Source organism: Acinonyx jubatus, chromosome E4, assembly GCF_027475565.1.
Source record: "Acinonyx jubatus isolate Ajub_Pintada_27869175 chromosome E4, VMU_Ajub_asm_v1.0, whole genome shotgun sequence".
NCBI classification, from domain to species: domain Eukaryota; kingdom Metazoa; phylum Chordata; class Mammalia; order Carnivora; family Felidae; genus Acinonyx; species Acinonyx jubatus.
The window spans coordinates 33,573,397-33,588,211 of record NC_069395.1 but is presented as its reverse complement, the minus strand read 5'-3'; the positions used below and the strand labels follow the sequence as shown (position 1 = coordinate 33,588,211).

The 14,815-nt window shown below is 39.0% G+C and overlaps 1 protein-coding gene across 2 annotated transcripts in view; it reads right to left on the bottom strand.

Moving 5' to 3' along the window:
* Positions 1-14,815, bottom strand: part of CR1L (complement C3b/C4b receptor 1 like) — a 61,341-nt gene that overhangs the window by 45,063 nt on the left and 1,463 nt on the right. For both annotated transcript variants that reach the window (XM_053208915.1, XM_015079980.3), the window contains exons 2-4: positions 10,734-10,913; positions 9,991-10,090; positions 3,528-3,613 (exon numbers count right to left, since the gene is read on the bottom strand). In XM_053208915.1, coding sequence (XP_053064890.1) covers positions 3,528-3,613; positions 9,991-10,090; positions 10,734-10,913 — 366 coding nt within the window. The remainder of the gene's footprint in view (positions 1-3,527; positions 3,614-9,990; positions 10,091-10,733; positions 10,914-14,815) is intronic.

The following is a 14,815-nucleotide window of genomic DNA, read 5'->3' as shown; positions in this document are numbered from 1 at the left end:
CAGCTCAGAGCCTGGAGCCTGTTTTGGATTCTGTGTCTCCCTCTCTCTCTGTCCCAATCCACTCGCATTCTGTCTTTGTCTCTCTCAAAAAGAAATAAACATTAAAAAAAGAGAGAGAGAGAGTAATGGAGAAACAGATATGACTGTTCACTATATGTAGCCAATGTGTTTGGTAAACTTTACGGTTTAATGATAAAAAAAATTCTTAGCAATGAAGAATATTGTAAGGGAATTTTCTTAATCTAAAAATGGGTATCTACAAAAGCCTACAGCAAATATTGGTTAATGGTGAAATATTTCAATCTTTCCCTTTGAGATGGGGAACAAGACAAAGATACCTTCATCAAGATTTTATTAGGGGTCCTATCTAGTATAAGAAAAAAAGAGAGAAGGAAGACAAGAAGGGAGGGAGGAAGGGAGGAAGCAAGTAGGAGAGAAGGAAGGAAGGAAGGAAGGAAGGAAGGAAGGAAGGAAGGAAGGAAAAGCGAGCTGGTTGGTTGCTTGCTTCCAAGTGTTTTGGAGAACTTAAGAGGAAGAAAATGCTCTAAATTCCTGTTCAAGGTCTGGTTCTGAAAGCTTCTCTACCTGCCCTAAAAGAAATATTTGTAGGGCACCTAGGTGGCTCGGTCAGTTGAGTGTCTGACTCTTGATTTGGGCTAAGGTCATGATCTCAAGGTTGGTGTGATAGAGCCCGCTTCATGCTCTGCGCTGACAGCATTCTCTCTCCCTCTCCCTCTCTCTCTGCTCCTCCCCAGCTCCCACGTTCACTGTCTCTCCTCTCTCTCTCTCCCAAAATAAATAAATAAACTTAAAAAGAAAAAAGAAAAGAAAAACACTTGCATTCCGTAGCCACAGAGCCAAAATTTCTGAAGCACAAATCTAACATCTAATCAATCCCGTAGCTGGATTCCACGACAAATCGAATTCATGACAGGGTCTCTTATGTTAAAGTTTGAGAACTGATTGGAAGGAGGACTCTGAAAATTGGGATGGAGATATATGGACAGATTTGAGCAAAGCTGAATACCTTGAACCTGGGAGTTCTGCTGAGTCTCCTTTGCTAGGGGAAACAGGCCCTCCTCCCCTGTCTGAGGGGGTCCTCCCTTCTCTAAAGAAACTGTAATGATCTCTCGTGAGGCAGCTGCCCTGATAGGATTGCCAGAGAAAATATAGAATGTCCAGTTAAATTTGAATTTCAGAAAAACATTGAAAAAACTCTAAGGGTAAGTATATCCCCAATATCGCAAGGCACATAGTTAGAATACAAAAGTATTTGTTGCTTATTTGAAATTTGAGTTTAACTGAACATTGTGTATTTTTATCTACTAAATTGGGCAGCCCAAATTTCAGGGACCGCTGATCTTCCTCCGGACCTACCCCTACTACTTCGCATTGTTTCTGGTCCTTAAACCTGATTTAAGTCCTGGCAGACCTGGAAGTACAGGAGGGGGTGGGGAGTACAAGTTATGACCTACAAGAAGGTGCAGAACACCAGAAATGAGACTGTGAATTCAGCGGGTCAGAGTCTGGCCTCTGCTGAACGCAGCTGAAATACCAGAGCTTTTTCAGGATACTATTGAGGAAGCAACTCTACGATTTGGGGTTTACGAATGCCAGAGTGGATTTATGTAGTATCTGTTTGTCAACTCCCCACCAATGTGCACAGGGGTGGGGTGTTGAAAGAGAGAACTTTTAGGGGAGCTTGGGGGGATCAGTCAGTTGAGCATCCAACTTGGGCTCAGGTCCGGATCTCGCGGTTTGTGGGTTCAAGCCCCGCGTTGGGCTCTGTACTGACAGCTCAGAGCCTGGAGTCTGCTTCCGATTCTGTGTCTCCCGCTCTCTGTGCCCCTCCCAAGCCCATGCTCTGTCTCTCAATAATAAATAAGTGTTAAAAAAATAAAAAAAAAAAAGAAAGAACATTTATCTTTTCACCCAAGGCTTTGAGTAATACATTCATGCAGAATATTCAGTAACCTTGAAAAACATCTATGGTGCTTATTCTCTGTAGGCTGGGAATGACATTGGGATTTAGTTATGGAACTGTCTTCCCTGAACTTAAAGGTGACGGAACGACCTCAGGATGGTAGGCGTCAAGTGGCAACACTCGAGGGCCAGAGGGCCAGAGACAATGGAAACAGAAATTGCCTGCAGAAATCGTTGCTCCTGGCTGATTGATTGTGGAATCTCTAAAACCGAAATAGAAGAATAACAGACTAAAGTGTTATTAGATGGGTAGAAGCAGAAAAGATCTAGGTTTGACTTGAATCACTGAAAAAAAAAAGTTATGGTTATTCACCAACCAATGCCCAGACTTGAGAGCCAGTTTATGGACCTAGGGCAGTTTGAATAAATAGGAGACTGGATCTTCTTGAGAAAGCATGTGGCTACACGGTCAAAATGTATACCAGAAGTTTCCTCCCACTTTCACCAAGGAGGCGGAAAGCCATTCACCAAGGTTTAGATACAGAAAAGGTTACAGATTTAGAAACAGAGATGAAAATACAGGAATAGATATAGGTGTGTTATCTTTAAATTAAGAGATCTAGCCAGAGTACTGTCCTGTCACCTAATTTTTTCACATAAAATATATAATTAACATCTTTACATGTCATGAAGTGCTTTTCCATGACATATATTTTTTTTAATGCTTATTTATTTTTGAGATAGAGAGAGAGAGAGAAAGAGTTAGGAAGGGGCAGAGAGAGAGGAGACATAGAATCTGAAGCAGGCTCCAGGCTCTGAGCTGTCAGCACAGAGCCCGATGGAGGGGCTCAAACCCACAAACTGTAAGATCATGACCTGAGCTGAAGTCCCAAGCTTAACCAGCTGAGCCACCCAGGTGACCCCCCCCTTTTTTTAATGGCTGAATAATATTCTGGTGGATGGCTGGTATTTCTTCTAACTCTGATTTTATGTTTCTTAGGGAATTCTCCATAGTCATTATTAATATGACTCCTTCCAGTACTTTCCAGACCGTGATTTGAAACATTTAGGTTACTTTAACATTTTTGCCATTATAAAGAATGCAACAATGAAACGTTTACAGTGAACTCCTAGTAAAAGTCTGTGTTTATTTCCCAAGCATAAGTTCTAAGAACTGGGTCAAAATAGATGCCCACTTTTGAGGGTCACAGTACATGGTACCCTTCAAGAGGTTTTGTGTAACTCTAGGTACATGAAAGTGTTGATTCATACACAGCTTCACCAACCTTTGAGAGTAACACTTAAAAAAAAATCTTCACTAATTTGCCAAGCAGAATGATTGTTATACTGGGGGTGGTACAGTCAATATAATTCCAAATTATTTGAAGTAAAAATAAAGTTTGAAGGCTTTTCTGCATTTAAGTCCCCAGATTCAGAAAAGGTACATCCTGGGATAAGGAAACATTTAAGGAAACAGTTGCCAGAAACCCTCTAGGGATTCAGGGACAGAATGCACAAAAGGAATTCAATTAAGATTTTTACAACTCCAGGAGGAAACTTAGAATCCATTGGTGAAGGTAACAGGAAAGAATATCTCAACTCACTTTCACAAGTAGGTGGGTTGTTATCCCAGACGACAGTATTGCCCGAGATGAGGCACGTGCTAGAGGGCTGACCAATGAGTCGGTATCTAAAGATAAAGAAGAATGAATGTTATATTCCCTGTTCATTTTCCTACTTATATTGCTACTTACTAGAGATCGCAATCTTGGAGAATTCAGAAGGACAATTTCCATTTGTCATAGTACTATCACTTTCCCAAAGTTTATGTCTTCATTTGGACTTTAAATTTTTTTCTTCATGCCTTCTCAACTAAATGGGCTCTCTCTTCTTTACTTTAAGCCACGTTTTTGTAGAAACCTACAGTATTTAAGATTCATCAACCTCAAACCAAAGGAAATCCAAACAGAACAACAAAAGTCCAACACTGATTTCATATTTAAAATGATCAAGGCAGAAATTCTCACTTAGTATGCCACAAACTATTCCAAGCGTTCCATAAATGTGGAATATCTCCCCCTTTGATAATGTCTTGCAAAACTATAGTAGAATATTACAACCAGGACATTGGCATAGGTATGATCTGCCAATTTGGTTCAAATTTTCTCAGTTTTATTTGTGCTAATTTGTGTGAGGGGTGCATGTGTATTTACATCTATGCAATTTTTTTCATACAGACTATTTTTAAGAGGAGTTTCAAGTTTACAGAAATATTGACCAGAAGGTACAGGGATTTACCATATACTCCCTTTCCACACACATGCATAACCTCCCACGTTACCAACATCCCCCACCAGAATGGTACAATTTGTCGCCATTGATGAAGTTACGTGGACACATCATTATCATCTCAAGTCCATAGTTTACATCAGGGTTCACTCTTGGTGTTGGACATTCAATGGGCTCCGACAAATGTAAAATGACATGTATCCAAAGAGTCGGACGCTCACCCAATTGAGCCACCCCGGTGCCCCCCCCCCCCGTGTTGTTTTAGTTTGCATTTTCCTAATGGCTAATGAAGCTGAATATATGTTCATGTACTTACATCACATATTCTCTTCAATGACATGTCCATTCATGTCCATTCTGGATTCAATAGTATGCCTCTAAATTTACGTCCTGAAACCTCAGAATCTGACTTTATTTGGAAATAAGTTTGTGGTGGATGTAACAGAGTTAGGATGAGGTCACACTGGATTAGTGGGGGCCCTACTCCAATGACTGGTGTCCTCAAAGGAAGAAGGAAGTTTGGACAAAGAGACACACAGAGGGAAGACAAAGGTAACACATACAGAGGCAAAGTCATGTGAGGCAAAGCCAGACAGAGGCAGAGATGGAGAGATGTGTTTATAGCCAAGTGATACCAAGGACTGCTGGTAACCACCAGAAGCTAGGGGAAAAGCATGGAATAAATTCTTCCTTAGAGCCTCCAGTAGGAACCAACCTGCTTACACCTTGATTTCAGACTTGTTCAATTCCATCCCTAACTTGCTGTGAGTTTTTACCATGATTTGTTATTGGACTTTGTCAACTGCAATTTCTGGGACCGTTGATATGAGCATATATGTTTTCTACTTTGAGCATACAAATAAATATGAGCTTGGGTGGATCAGTCGATTAAGTGTCTGACTCAATTTCAGCTCAGGTCATGATCTCACAGTTCACCAGCTAGAACCCACATCGGGCTCTATGCTAACAGTGTGGAGCCTGCTCGGGATTCTCTCTCTCCTTCTCCCTCTGCCCCTCTTCCGCTCTCTCTCTTAAAATACATACTTAAAACACTTCTAAAATATTAAAAATTTTCTCCTCTTTAGCCTGTTAATATAGTTGATTATGTTGATTGACTTTTGAATGTTGAATCTGTCTTGCATACCTGGAGTAGTTTCCACTGTGGTCACTGTAGGCAATTTTTTTAATGCCTTACTGGGTTTGATTTGCTAACATTTTATAGACGGTAAAAAAAACTTCAATAAAGTATTAACAAATCAAACCCAACAGTACATAAAAAGAATCATATACAATAGCCAACTGGGATTTATTCCAGGTATGCGATTAATATTTTTAAAGATATGGATTTCACAGTTAATAAGTTCTTTCCTTTCGTATTTGGAAAAGGTGTGCTACTTCCTTCTTGCCTCCATATTTTCAGATAGTAAACCCACTGCCATTCAAATTGTGTTCCCCTATAGGTAGTGTGTCCTTTCTCTTTGCTTGCCTTTAAGATTTTTCTCAAGGGATTTGTAATTACTTATTGAAGCGATTTTATGAAGGCTGCTTTAAAATCTTCGTTAGATAGTTCCAACATCTGACTCATCTTGGCATTGGCATCCTTACTGGTATTGATTATCCCTTCTCAGTCAAGCTGCGATTTCCCTGGTTCTTGATGTGACACGTGATTTTTCTCTTGGATCCTAACACTTGGGATATTGTGTTAAGCGACTCTTGCTCTTAGTGAAATCAAGTTTAGCACGTAACCGCTGTCTTTAGGGTAGTGTGTAGATTCTGGCCTATTTTTGTGGGCTTTAGTTCCAACCACAATTGGATTTTCCAGTCTTGCAGGGCTATTCTGGTCGGCTTCATTCTCCTGGCTCCGCATCCCTGCTGACACTGCCTGGGACGGCGGAGGCGCTTCTCTGACCTGCCTGGTACCGCTAGGTGAGGCGTGAGAGATGTTCAACCCTTGCATGGAGAGGAACCTCCCTGGCCTGTTCTCTGGCTATCTGGGGAGGGGGGAGCTCCCCCTTCGTTTTGTGTTGTGGCCACCAGGGGAGGGAAGCCCCTATCTCGGCTGCATTTTGCTGCTGGGTGGAGAACCAGGAGTCATGGGTCTGGGAGGCTCTCTCCTACTGCATGGAGGAGGAGGAAACCCCGAACCTGGTTCCCTTTCTGCTGCTGGGTTGAAGTCTAGGTCTCGCCAACTGGGCTCCGTTGACGCCGTCACCACCGGCAGAAGAGAGCTCACTGCTGCTGGCTGGTGTGCAGCATTAGATAAAATTGTCATTGGGACTGAAGCCCAGGTTCTACCATTGATACAGCTGCTGGTGACCTGGGGACCTGCTGCTTCTCAGGGCTTCTCCAAGAAGGAGAGACGCTCCTCTGACCCCATCCCTGATTTCCGCTTATGCTGCTAAGCTGGGCAGATTGGACCACGATTGCCATCAACATGTCTCCCCACCACCTCCCCACTAAGCTTCCCTTTTCCTAGCCCTTTGACCAGAGAACAGGCTTCTCTCTCCCTCTCTTCCTGCCTGCTGAATATTCAGGGTTGCGTTCCTTCCAAGCACCCAGTCTTGGAGATAAAAAGGAAATCCAGGGACCTCACTACGGGGTCACTCTTTACGTTTTATAGTCCTCCAGCCCATCTCCTTTCCACCTTTTGTGGTCCTTTGATGGTTACGTGTTGAACAGGTTCCAGGGTACTTAGCTACATAGAGAGACGCAGAGAAAAGTGAGTCTGCCCATCGAGTCCTGGAACTGGAAGTTCTTGCAATCGACATAAGTTTTAATGCTCTTAGAAGATATGGAAGTATTAAATGTGTATGCACCTAATTACATAGCCTCAAATATATAAAACAAAACCCAGAAATACAAGAGGAAATTGGAAAAAAATTGATAGATCAAGCCTGCTTTAGAAAAGAGACACACTCTGCTCATTTTATGAGGACAAATTGGTTATAAAGCCAGACAAGGACAGCATGAGAATGGGAAATTATGAGGCCTATCATACTTATGAGAATAAAAAGGAAAAAAATCTGAAATAAAATATTATAAAACAGATCTAGCAGTATATAGAAAATATTTATTATACTTCCAGACTGAGTTGGGTTCCTCCAACATTTCAGGTTTAATCTGTTAGCGCAATTCATGACATGCATTCCTCCTACTTCACTCTTTTGTATTTGGTTGTTCAGTTGCCCCAGGCCCAGTTGTTGAAAAGATTCTTCTTTTACCTTTGAACAGTCTTGGTGCCTTGTTGCAAAATAGTTGATGATAAATGTACGGTTTTACTTCTGGATTCCCAATTCTGTTCTATTGATCTGTACATCCGCCCTTATGTCAGTATCACACATTCTTGATTGCTGTAGGTTTATAGTAAGTTTTGAAATTGAGAAGTTCTGCTTTTTCAAGATTTTTTTTGACTGTATGGGTGCCTTGCACTTCCATAAGAATTTCAGGATCAACTTGTCGATTTCTGCAAAAGGATGCTGGAATTTATAGGGATTGTATTAAATCTGCGGGTCAATTTGGTGAAGTCAATATTCTATAATTCTATAATATTCAATATTATTATAACACTAGCAATATTAAGTCATCCAATCTATGAATATAGAATATATTTCCATTTATGTAGATCCTCTTTCATTTTGTTTTCAAAAATATTTCATAATCTTCAGTGTATAATTTTATACTTCTTTGGTGCAGTTTATTTCTAAGTGATTTTATTTTTTTTGATGTTATTGTAAGTGGAACTGGTTTCTTAATTTCATTCTCAGATTGTTTATTGCTAGAGTATAGAAATGCAGTTTAATTTTGTGTATTGGTCTGATATCCTGAATCTTGTTGAACTATTTATTAGCTGTAATAGGTTTTGTGTGTGTGTGTGTGTGTGTGTGTGTGTGTACATTCTTTAGGATTTTCTATACAAAACACATCATTTTCAAACAGTTATTTATTTAAATTTTTTAATGTTTGTTTATTTTTGAGAGAGAGAGTGAGACAGCGTGAGCAGGGGAAGGACAGAGAGAGGGGGAGACACAGAATCTGAAGCAGGCTCCAGGCTCTGAGCTGTCAGCACAGAGTCCAATGTGGGGCTCAAACCCATGAACTGTGAGATCATGACCTGAGCTGAAGTCGGATTCTTAACTGACTGAGCCACCCAGGTGCCCCCAAACAGAAACTGTTTTAATCCTTCCTTCCAATTTGGATGCCTTTTGCTTCTTTTTCTTGATTAATTGTCCTGGCTTGAACCTCCAGTACAATGTTGATTAGAAGTGGTAAGAAGTTTTCAATAACTTTTAATCTATATTAAAATTGTGTGTGATGTGTATGTGTGTGTGTGTGTGTGTGTGTGTGTGTGTGTGTTATAAAACTACATTTCTTAGCTGTGGATCATGGTAAGAGAAGTTTGAAAACCACTGTCCTAAGGAAACTTTTGTACATGTGCGCTAGGAGGCATGTGTATTCATATCAGGAATGCTTAGAGTAGCCAAAACAAAACAAAGTAAAACAAACTGGCAACAATCCAAATATAACAAGCAAGAAAAAATAAATTGTGGCATACCCACATAAGGAAATACTCTCCCAAGTGAAAATGAATTAACCACAACCACATAGATAATTGGCAAAAACAAACTGTTAAATAGAAAAGCCAGTTGAAGAGAAGTACATAGCGTATTATGCCAGTGACATAAAGCTTAAACTAGGGAAAGCTAAATAGAAACTGACTTGGAGTATGTATGGGAGAAAAGGGGAACAAATGGAAGGGAACGAACCACACAAAATTCGGGATGGTCGTTACTTCCAGACAGATGTTGGAGGTAGAATGGGAAATGGAAAAGGCACATAGGAGGCTTCCAAGGTACTAGCAATGTTTCTTAAGGTAGGTAGTGTATACGCCAAAGTTCATTTTATTGTTATTGCTTATGGTATAGTAAATGTATTTTAAGTGAGCAATAAATAATAAAAACAAAGCAAAAGTTAAGATCTATGGTAAAGCAGTCTCTCTACTTCTTTCCTGAATTGGTTGTCTCCCTTCAGGATAAGCCAAGAATATGCCCACAGCAAGATTTCTGCACTGTGTGCATTTCTGGAGAGGTGCTCTAACAATTGAAATTTGCCTGTCTACCATTCAGCTCCATCATCCCAAACAAATCATTCTTTCCCACTTCTCAGTCCAACATCTCTAGTTCTTGGCGCTTTGGGGCAAGAATATATGCATGGATCAACTAATGTTTGTTCCATTTGCTTCTTTAGAGAGCTGGTCCTTCCCATTTAATGAATGTTTCGCTTGGTTTTAGGTACATTAATTGGTTGTGCAGTAGGCATCTTTCCTCTCCACCCCCAGGTTTCTAGCACGGATATAGGTTTTTTCCTATTTTTCCAATATTTGTTTAGTCATTTCAGGCAGAGTTGAATGCCTGGATTCAAGCCACCACTTCTATTTAGAAATCTTATTGCTGGTTTTTTAACCTCTTTTTTAAAAAATTTATTTTGAGAGAGAGAGAGAGAGCAGGGGAGGGGCAGAGAGAGAGAGGGTGAGAGAGAGAATCTCAAACAGGCTTTTCAGCATCAGAGCAGAGCCCAAGGCAGGGCTCGGACTCATGACATCGGGATCATGACCTGAGCCAAAACCAAGAGTCAGAAGCTTAACCAGCTGAGCCACCCGGGCACCTCTCTTATTGCTATGTGTTTAATAGGCAGGTAGACTTTCTAAGACTATTGCTTAGAGATTGGTGCTACAATTCTGGAACTGTCCTCCCCAACAGTGATGCTTGGCACTAGACTCACCCTTCATTACAAGCATAATTAACAGTTGATCCAAACTTGGTGTCTCCGTTTATGGTCATTCTGCCATTTATGAGCTCTGGAGGAGTTCCACATGATTTACCTATGGGAAAGAAGTAGAATTTGGGGACCGGACATCGAACCCTCCAAACTTCTCTTAGTAAGTACATAAGATCCCAACTGGCTGTCCCAACCTTTACTGAAAAGCATTTGTAGTTCCAAGGCTTTTGCCCCCTGGAAGACGCTTACAAGACTGCCTTAGGACCAGCCACCCACTAAGCACCACTTTCAAAAAGAGCCTTCCTCCAGATCTACCTCATCCTCATACTGTGCCTCCCAGAAAAATGTAAACTTCGCTTATTCCCAAAGTGTTCACTTTGTAATTCAACCAGTGTAAATCAGGGTCTCGAAGTGTGGGATTTTCTCCCCGCCTACACTTCTCTTTCCTTTCCCAAGTCACTCGTTACTCAGTTTCAGTGGTGACAACGGGGAACCCCTACTGAATGGAGGTTTTCCCTCAGTCATGCCTTGTGATAGTCATTTCTCATGAATCGAACTTGTAATGAAGGTGTCAGGAAATCAAAGCAATAGGAAGATAGGACGCAAAGAATAACTCTCACATCTGCAATCCCTTTTAGGCAAACTTCTTAAGTCATATGCATCTTGGTTCCAAAACCTGAACAATTGAACCAGCTCTTATGGACGTTTAACTGACACAGTGGAATTCTCAGTCTAAAGGTACTTACGTTCACATTTGTTTTCAGCACTTGACCAGGTCAAGTTCTCTTGGCAGGTGATACGGAACTGTTTCTTGTAGTAACCAGGGCGGCATATGTAGTTCAAAGATGCCCCAATGGGAAACTCCAACTTCTCAATCGGTTCTGTAGGCCTGGCAAATGGGAGCTGTGCCGGGGCTTTGCAATTACCTGGAGACCAAGACCACAGTGGCATCAGAGTTAATGGAGAAACTTCTACTCTGCTGTCTGTTTTTCTCCAATATGCTTCATGGATGTGATCAAAGAAGAAGAATACTGTAATAATGGTAAAATGATTGCTTCCCTTAGTAGCGATCTTAGATATGAACTTTTTAAATCAGCATCTACTCACTTAGAAAGTCGTTGCTATTTTGAAGGCAATTAAGAGTTAAATATATATATGTGTGTGTGTGTATGTATATATATGTGTGTATATGTATATATATATGTGTGTGTGTATATATATATATTTAAATACTAGACTCAGCTATCTCCCCTTCAGGCCTAATAGGTTTAAGTTAAGGTAATAAAAATAATATTTACAGTCAAACAGTATGTAATCAAGAAGAAATATCTGTTGGAAAAATATCATTTTATTCTAGGTTTGGAAATCTGTCGGTTTTGTTTTTTCAAATTTTTAATTTTTATTATTTAAAATTTTTTTAAATTTTTACTTATTTTTGGGAGAGGGAGAGCTCCTGTGGGGCAGGGGCAGAGAGAGGGCAACAAACAATCCAAAGGGAATCTGCACTGACAGCAGTGAACCCGATGTGGGGCTCGAACTTGCAAACTGTGAGATCATGACCTGAACTGAAGTTGGTTCATTAAGCTTGTGGTAATTTGTAACAGCAGTAATAAGAAACTAATACAAAATATAATGGTGTATAGTGTTAGGAACTGGATTCATATCGATCTGGACTTGAACTTCTACTTACTAGCTGTGAGGCAAAAGTAAAAATGCAAATATGGATAATAGCCCAAATAAAAAAGAATGTATGAATCCTCACTAGAGAAAGCTTGACCTAGCTTCCTTTTCCCCCTTCATTTCCAATCCCTCAAGTTATTTATCCTATTTATCCTATAATAAATAAATTATTTATCCTATTTGTCCTATAATAAATATATTAACGTGAACTCCATAAACTCAAGATCTACTCTAATTTATTAAAAAAAACCTCTTCCGCATAGCTTTACAGTATATTAAATACAATAACTGAAAAGTATTTGGAGTATTCAATTTGATGACTTTTGACACATGTATGCCCCATGAAACTATTACCACAATGGAAATAACAAACACTTCCATCAGGCTCCCTCTAGTTTCCTCACGTCCCTTTGTAATGCATCCATCTCTCCACCTCCTCCTCTAGGTGATCTCTGACCTGCTTCCTCTTACAACAGACTGATTTGACCTTCTAGAATTTCATATAAACCACATCACTCAATTGGTACTTTTTTTTTTTTCTTTTCTTTTGGCCTAGCTTTTACGCAGAAAGTTTATTTTGAGATTTATCCGGGTTGTTGCATTTAAAAAAAATTATTTCTTTTTGCTCAGTAATATTCAGTTGTACAAATATACTTAATTTAGTTCATCTCTTTAGCTGCTGGAGGTTATTTGGATTGTTTCCAGTTGTGGGCTATTACAAGTGAAGCCACTGTGAAAATTCTATAGAAGTCTTTGTGTGGTCGCATGCTTTCACATCTCTTGAGTAAATACCTAGGGGTAAAATGCTCAGTCGTATGACACATTTGTGTCTAACTTTTTAAGAAACTGCCAAACTGTTTTCCAAAGGAGTTGGAAGTCATTCCAGTTAGTTCATCTTATTGCCAACACTGTATGCTCAATTTTTAACATTTTAGCTATTCTAGTGGGTGTATACAATCATCTCGCTGTGGTTTTGTCTTGGGTGACCCAGTCCACATTGAAATATTCCCAATCCATACTTTCCATTCAAGGCAGATTGATTTATTCTGTGCTAGAAAAACAATTTACTTATTACTTCCATGCCTCTGTTCAAACATGAACTGTCAACCTGGGGCACACTCTGGTCTCCAGTCTGCAGATTCTACTCTTTTATGAAAAGATCCGCAAATGTCTGCAAATGTTTTATTAAAACACCTTCATCAGTTAAGGAAAAAAAGCATGCATTAAAAAAATTTAATGTATTTATATTTAATATTTTAAAATATTTATATATTTTATAATATTAGTATATACTACATATTATATTTGGTATATTATATAATCTAATGTAATATATAATATTATGTATTATAATATATAGTTTGGAATATTATGTTATATATAACATATTAATTTATTATATTATAATATATAATATATACTATATTATACAGATTAATGTATATTATAAATTACTTATAAACTATATATACAAACTATAACAACTTAATACTACACATTAAATTATATTCATATTATACCACTTAATAAATTTCACATGCATATGATGTAATTATATATGTTAATTGTATAACAAATTGTAATGTCATGTTATATATATATATAAATATAACATAATTTATATAAAATTGTTATATAAAAGAACTATATTACATGTATTATATATTAAAATAGTAAATATATTTAAATATATGTGATAATTTTATATTTATAAAACTATATAATATCACATGTTATACATAAATAGAAATTTTAAAATACGCAATAGAGATGAAATAAACATTTTAAATGCTTTGCTAATCATGATGACTTAATATGATCATTAATTAATGTCTAAAGGGACAAAATAGTCACAATGAGTTTCTCTGTTCACAAGGTGGATGTTCATTTCAAGTAGTCTTGACATTTTCTCGTTTTTTTATTTTGTGAATTTCTGGTCACTTGTGATTAGACTGACAATGTTTCTTCCTCTTAGTGTCTCTGACAAAGAGCTTGGATATGTGTGTGCCTGCGTGTGTCTGTGTGCGCATGTCTGCGTGTGTCCATGCGTGGAAGGGATTGTCTTTTTTGCTTAAGTTGGCCTTACTAGAATTATCTTCCTTCTGTTTCTATGTGGAAACACTTCAAAGTTACTTGTGCGATCACAGAGGTTATATTAGATAAAACGAGGTAATATAAACCATAAACCTGCTCATCTGAACACATGTAAACTGAAATAGGTGACAATTCACAGAAAGCCACTGGACTTGCCATCTTTTCTACCTTGCATCTTTACACAGCGCGGCAACAGAGTGAGATCTGCCCCAAGGACCAGGTGAGGGCGCCAGAGTCCGTCCTGTGCTCCACACTGCCCTAGTACCCTGAGTGTGCTCCTGTGTATGTGAAATAACTATCCGGGTGAATCCGCATGTGCAATTTGGATTCACTCCTTAAATGCTGCGAGCGCCATGCTCCTTGCCCTCTGCCTTCTCTGATCATCAAAGCTGAGATGTCCCCCTTTTGAGTCATGCTGTGGTCTTTAGGCTCTTGTCAGGGAAGGTCCTACTCATGGTTTCTCAGATCTACAGGGGCTTTTCAGGTTACAAAAAACACTGTCACATACACTACCTCATTTGATTTTCACAATAGTCCTCTCATATGGCAGGATGTCGACTATGTTCATTTTGTATGTATGGACACTGAAAGTCAGGGATGTGACTGGCTTGCTCGGCTCCAGGCCGACAGATAGTAAGTAGCGGCTGAAAAAAACAGAACCCAGGCCTCCTAATTAAGAAAAGTTCATAAAACTCCACCACACAGCTTCTACATGAATGCACCTTGTAGAAATAGCTCTCTCATAAAGTCCAAAGTGCTGTGCATACTGTCAGCATTCCATAAACATTTTCTTTACCTAAATTCCTTTGGCAAGTAAATTACTAAGCTGTTTCACATTTTCAGGTTATTATGATAACCTTAGTAAATATTTTTTTTTTTTGCAATTAACATTCCAGTAAGAAGAGACACAAATATACTCAAAAGGTTCACAAAAATTTCTACGCATTGACCATAGATTGCTTAATACACTTGGCTTGCTTCTCTTCTAGTAATAAAATTTTTGGCTTTATCACGTTTCTTCACCTGGTTGGTTACTTTAGGATGTCTATTAGTA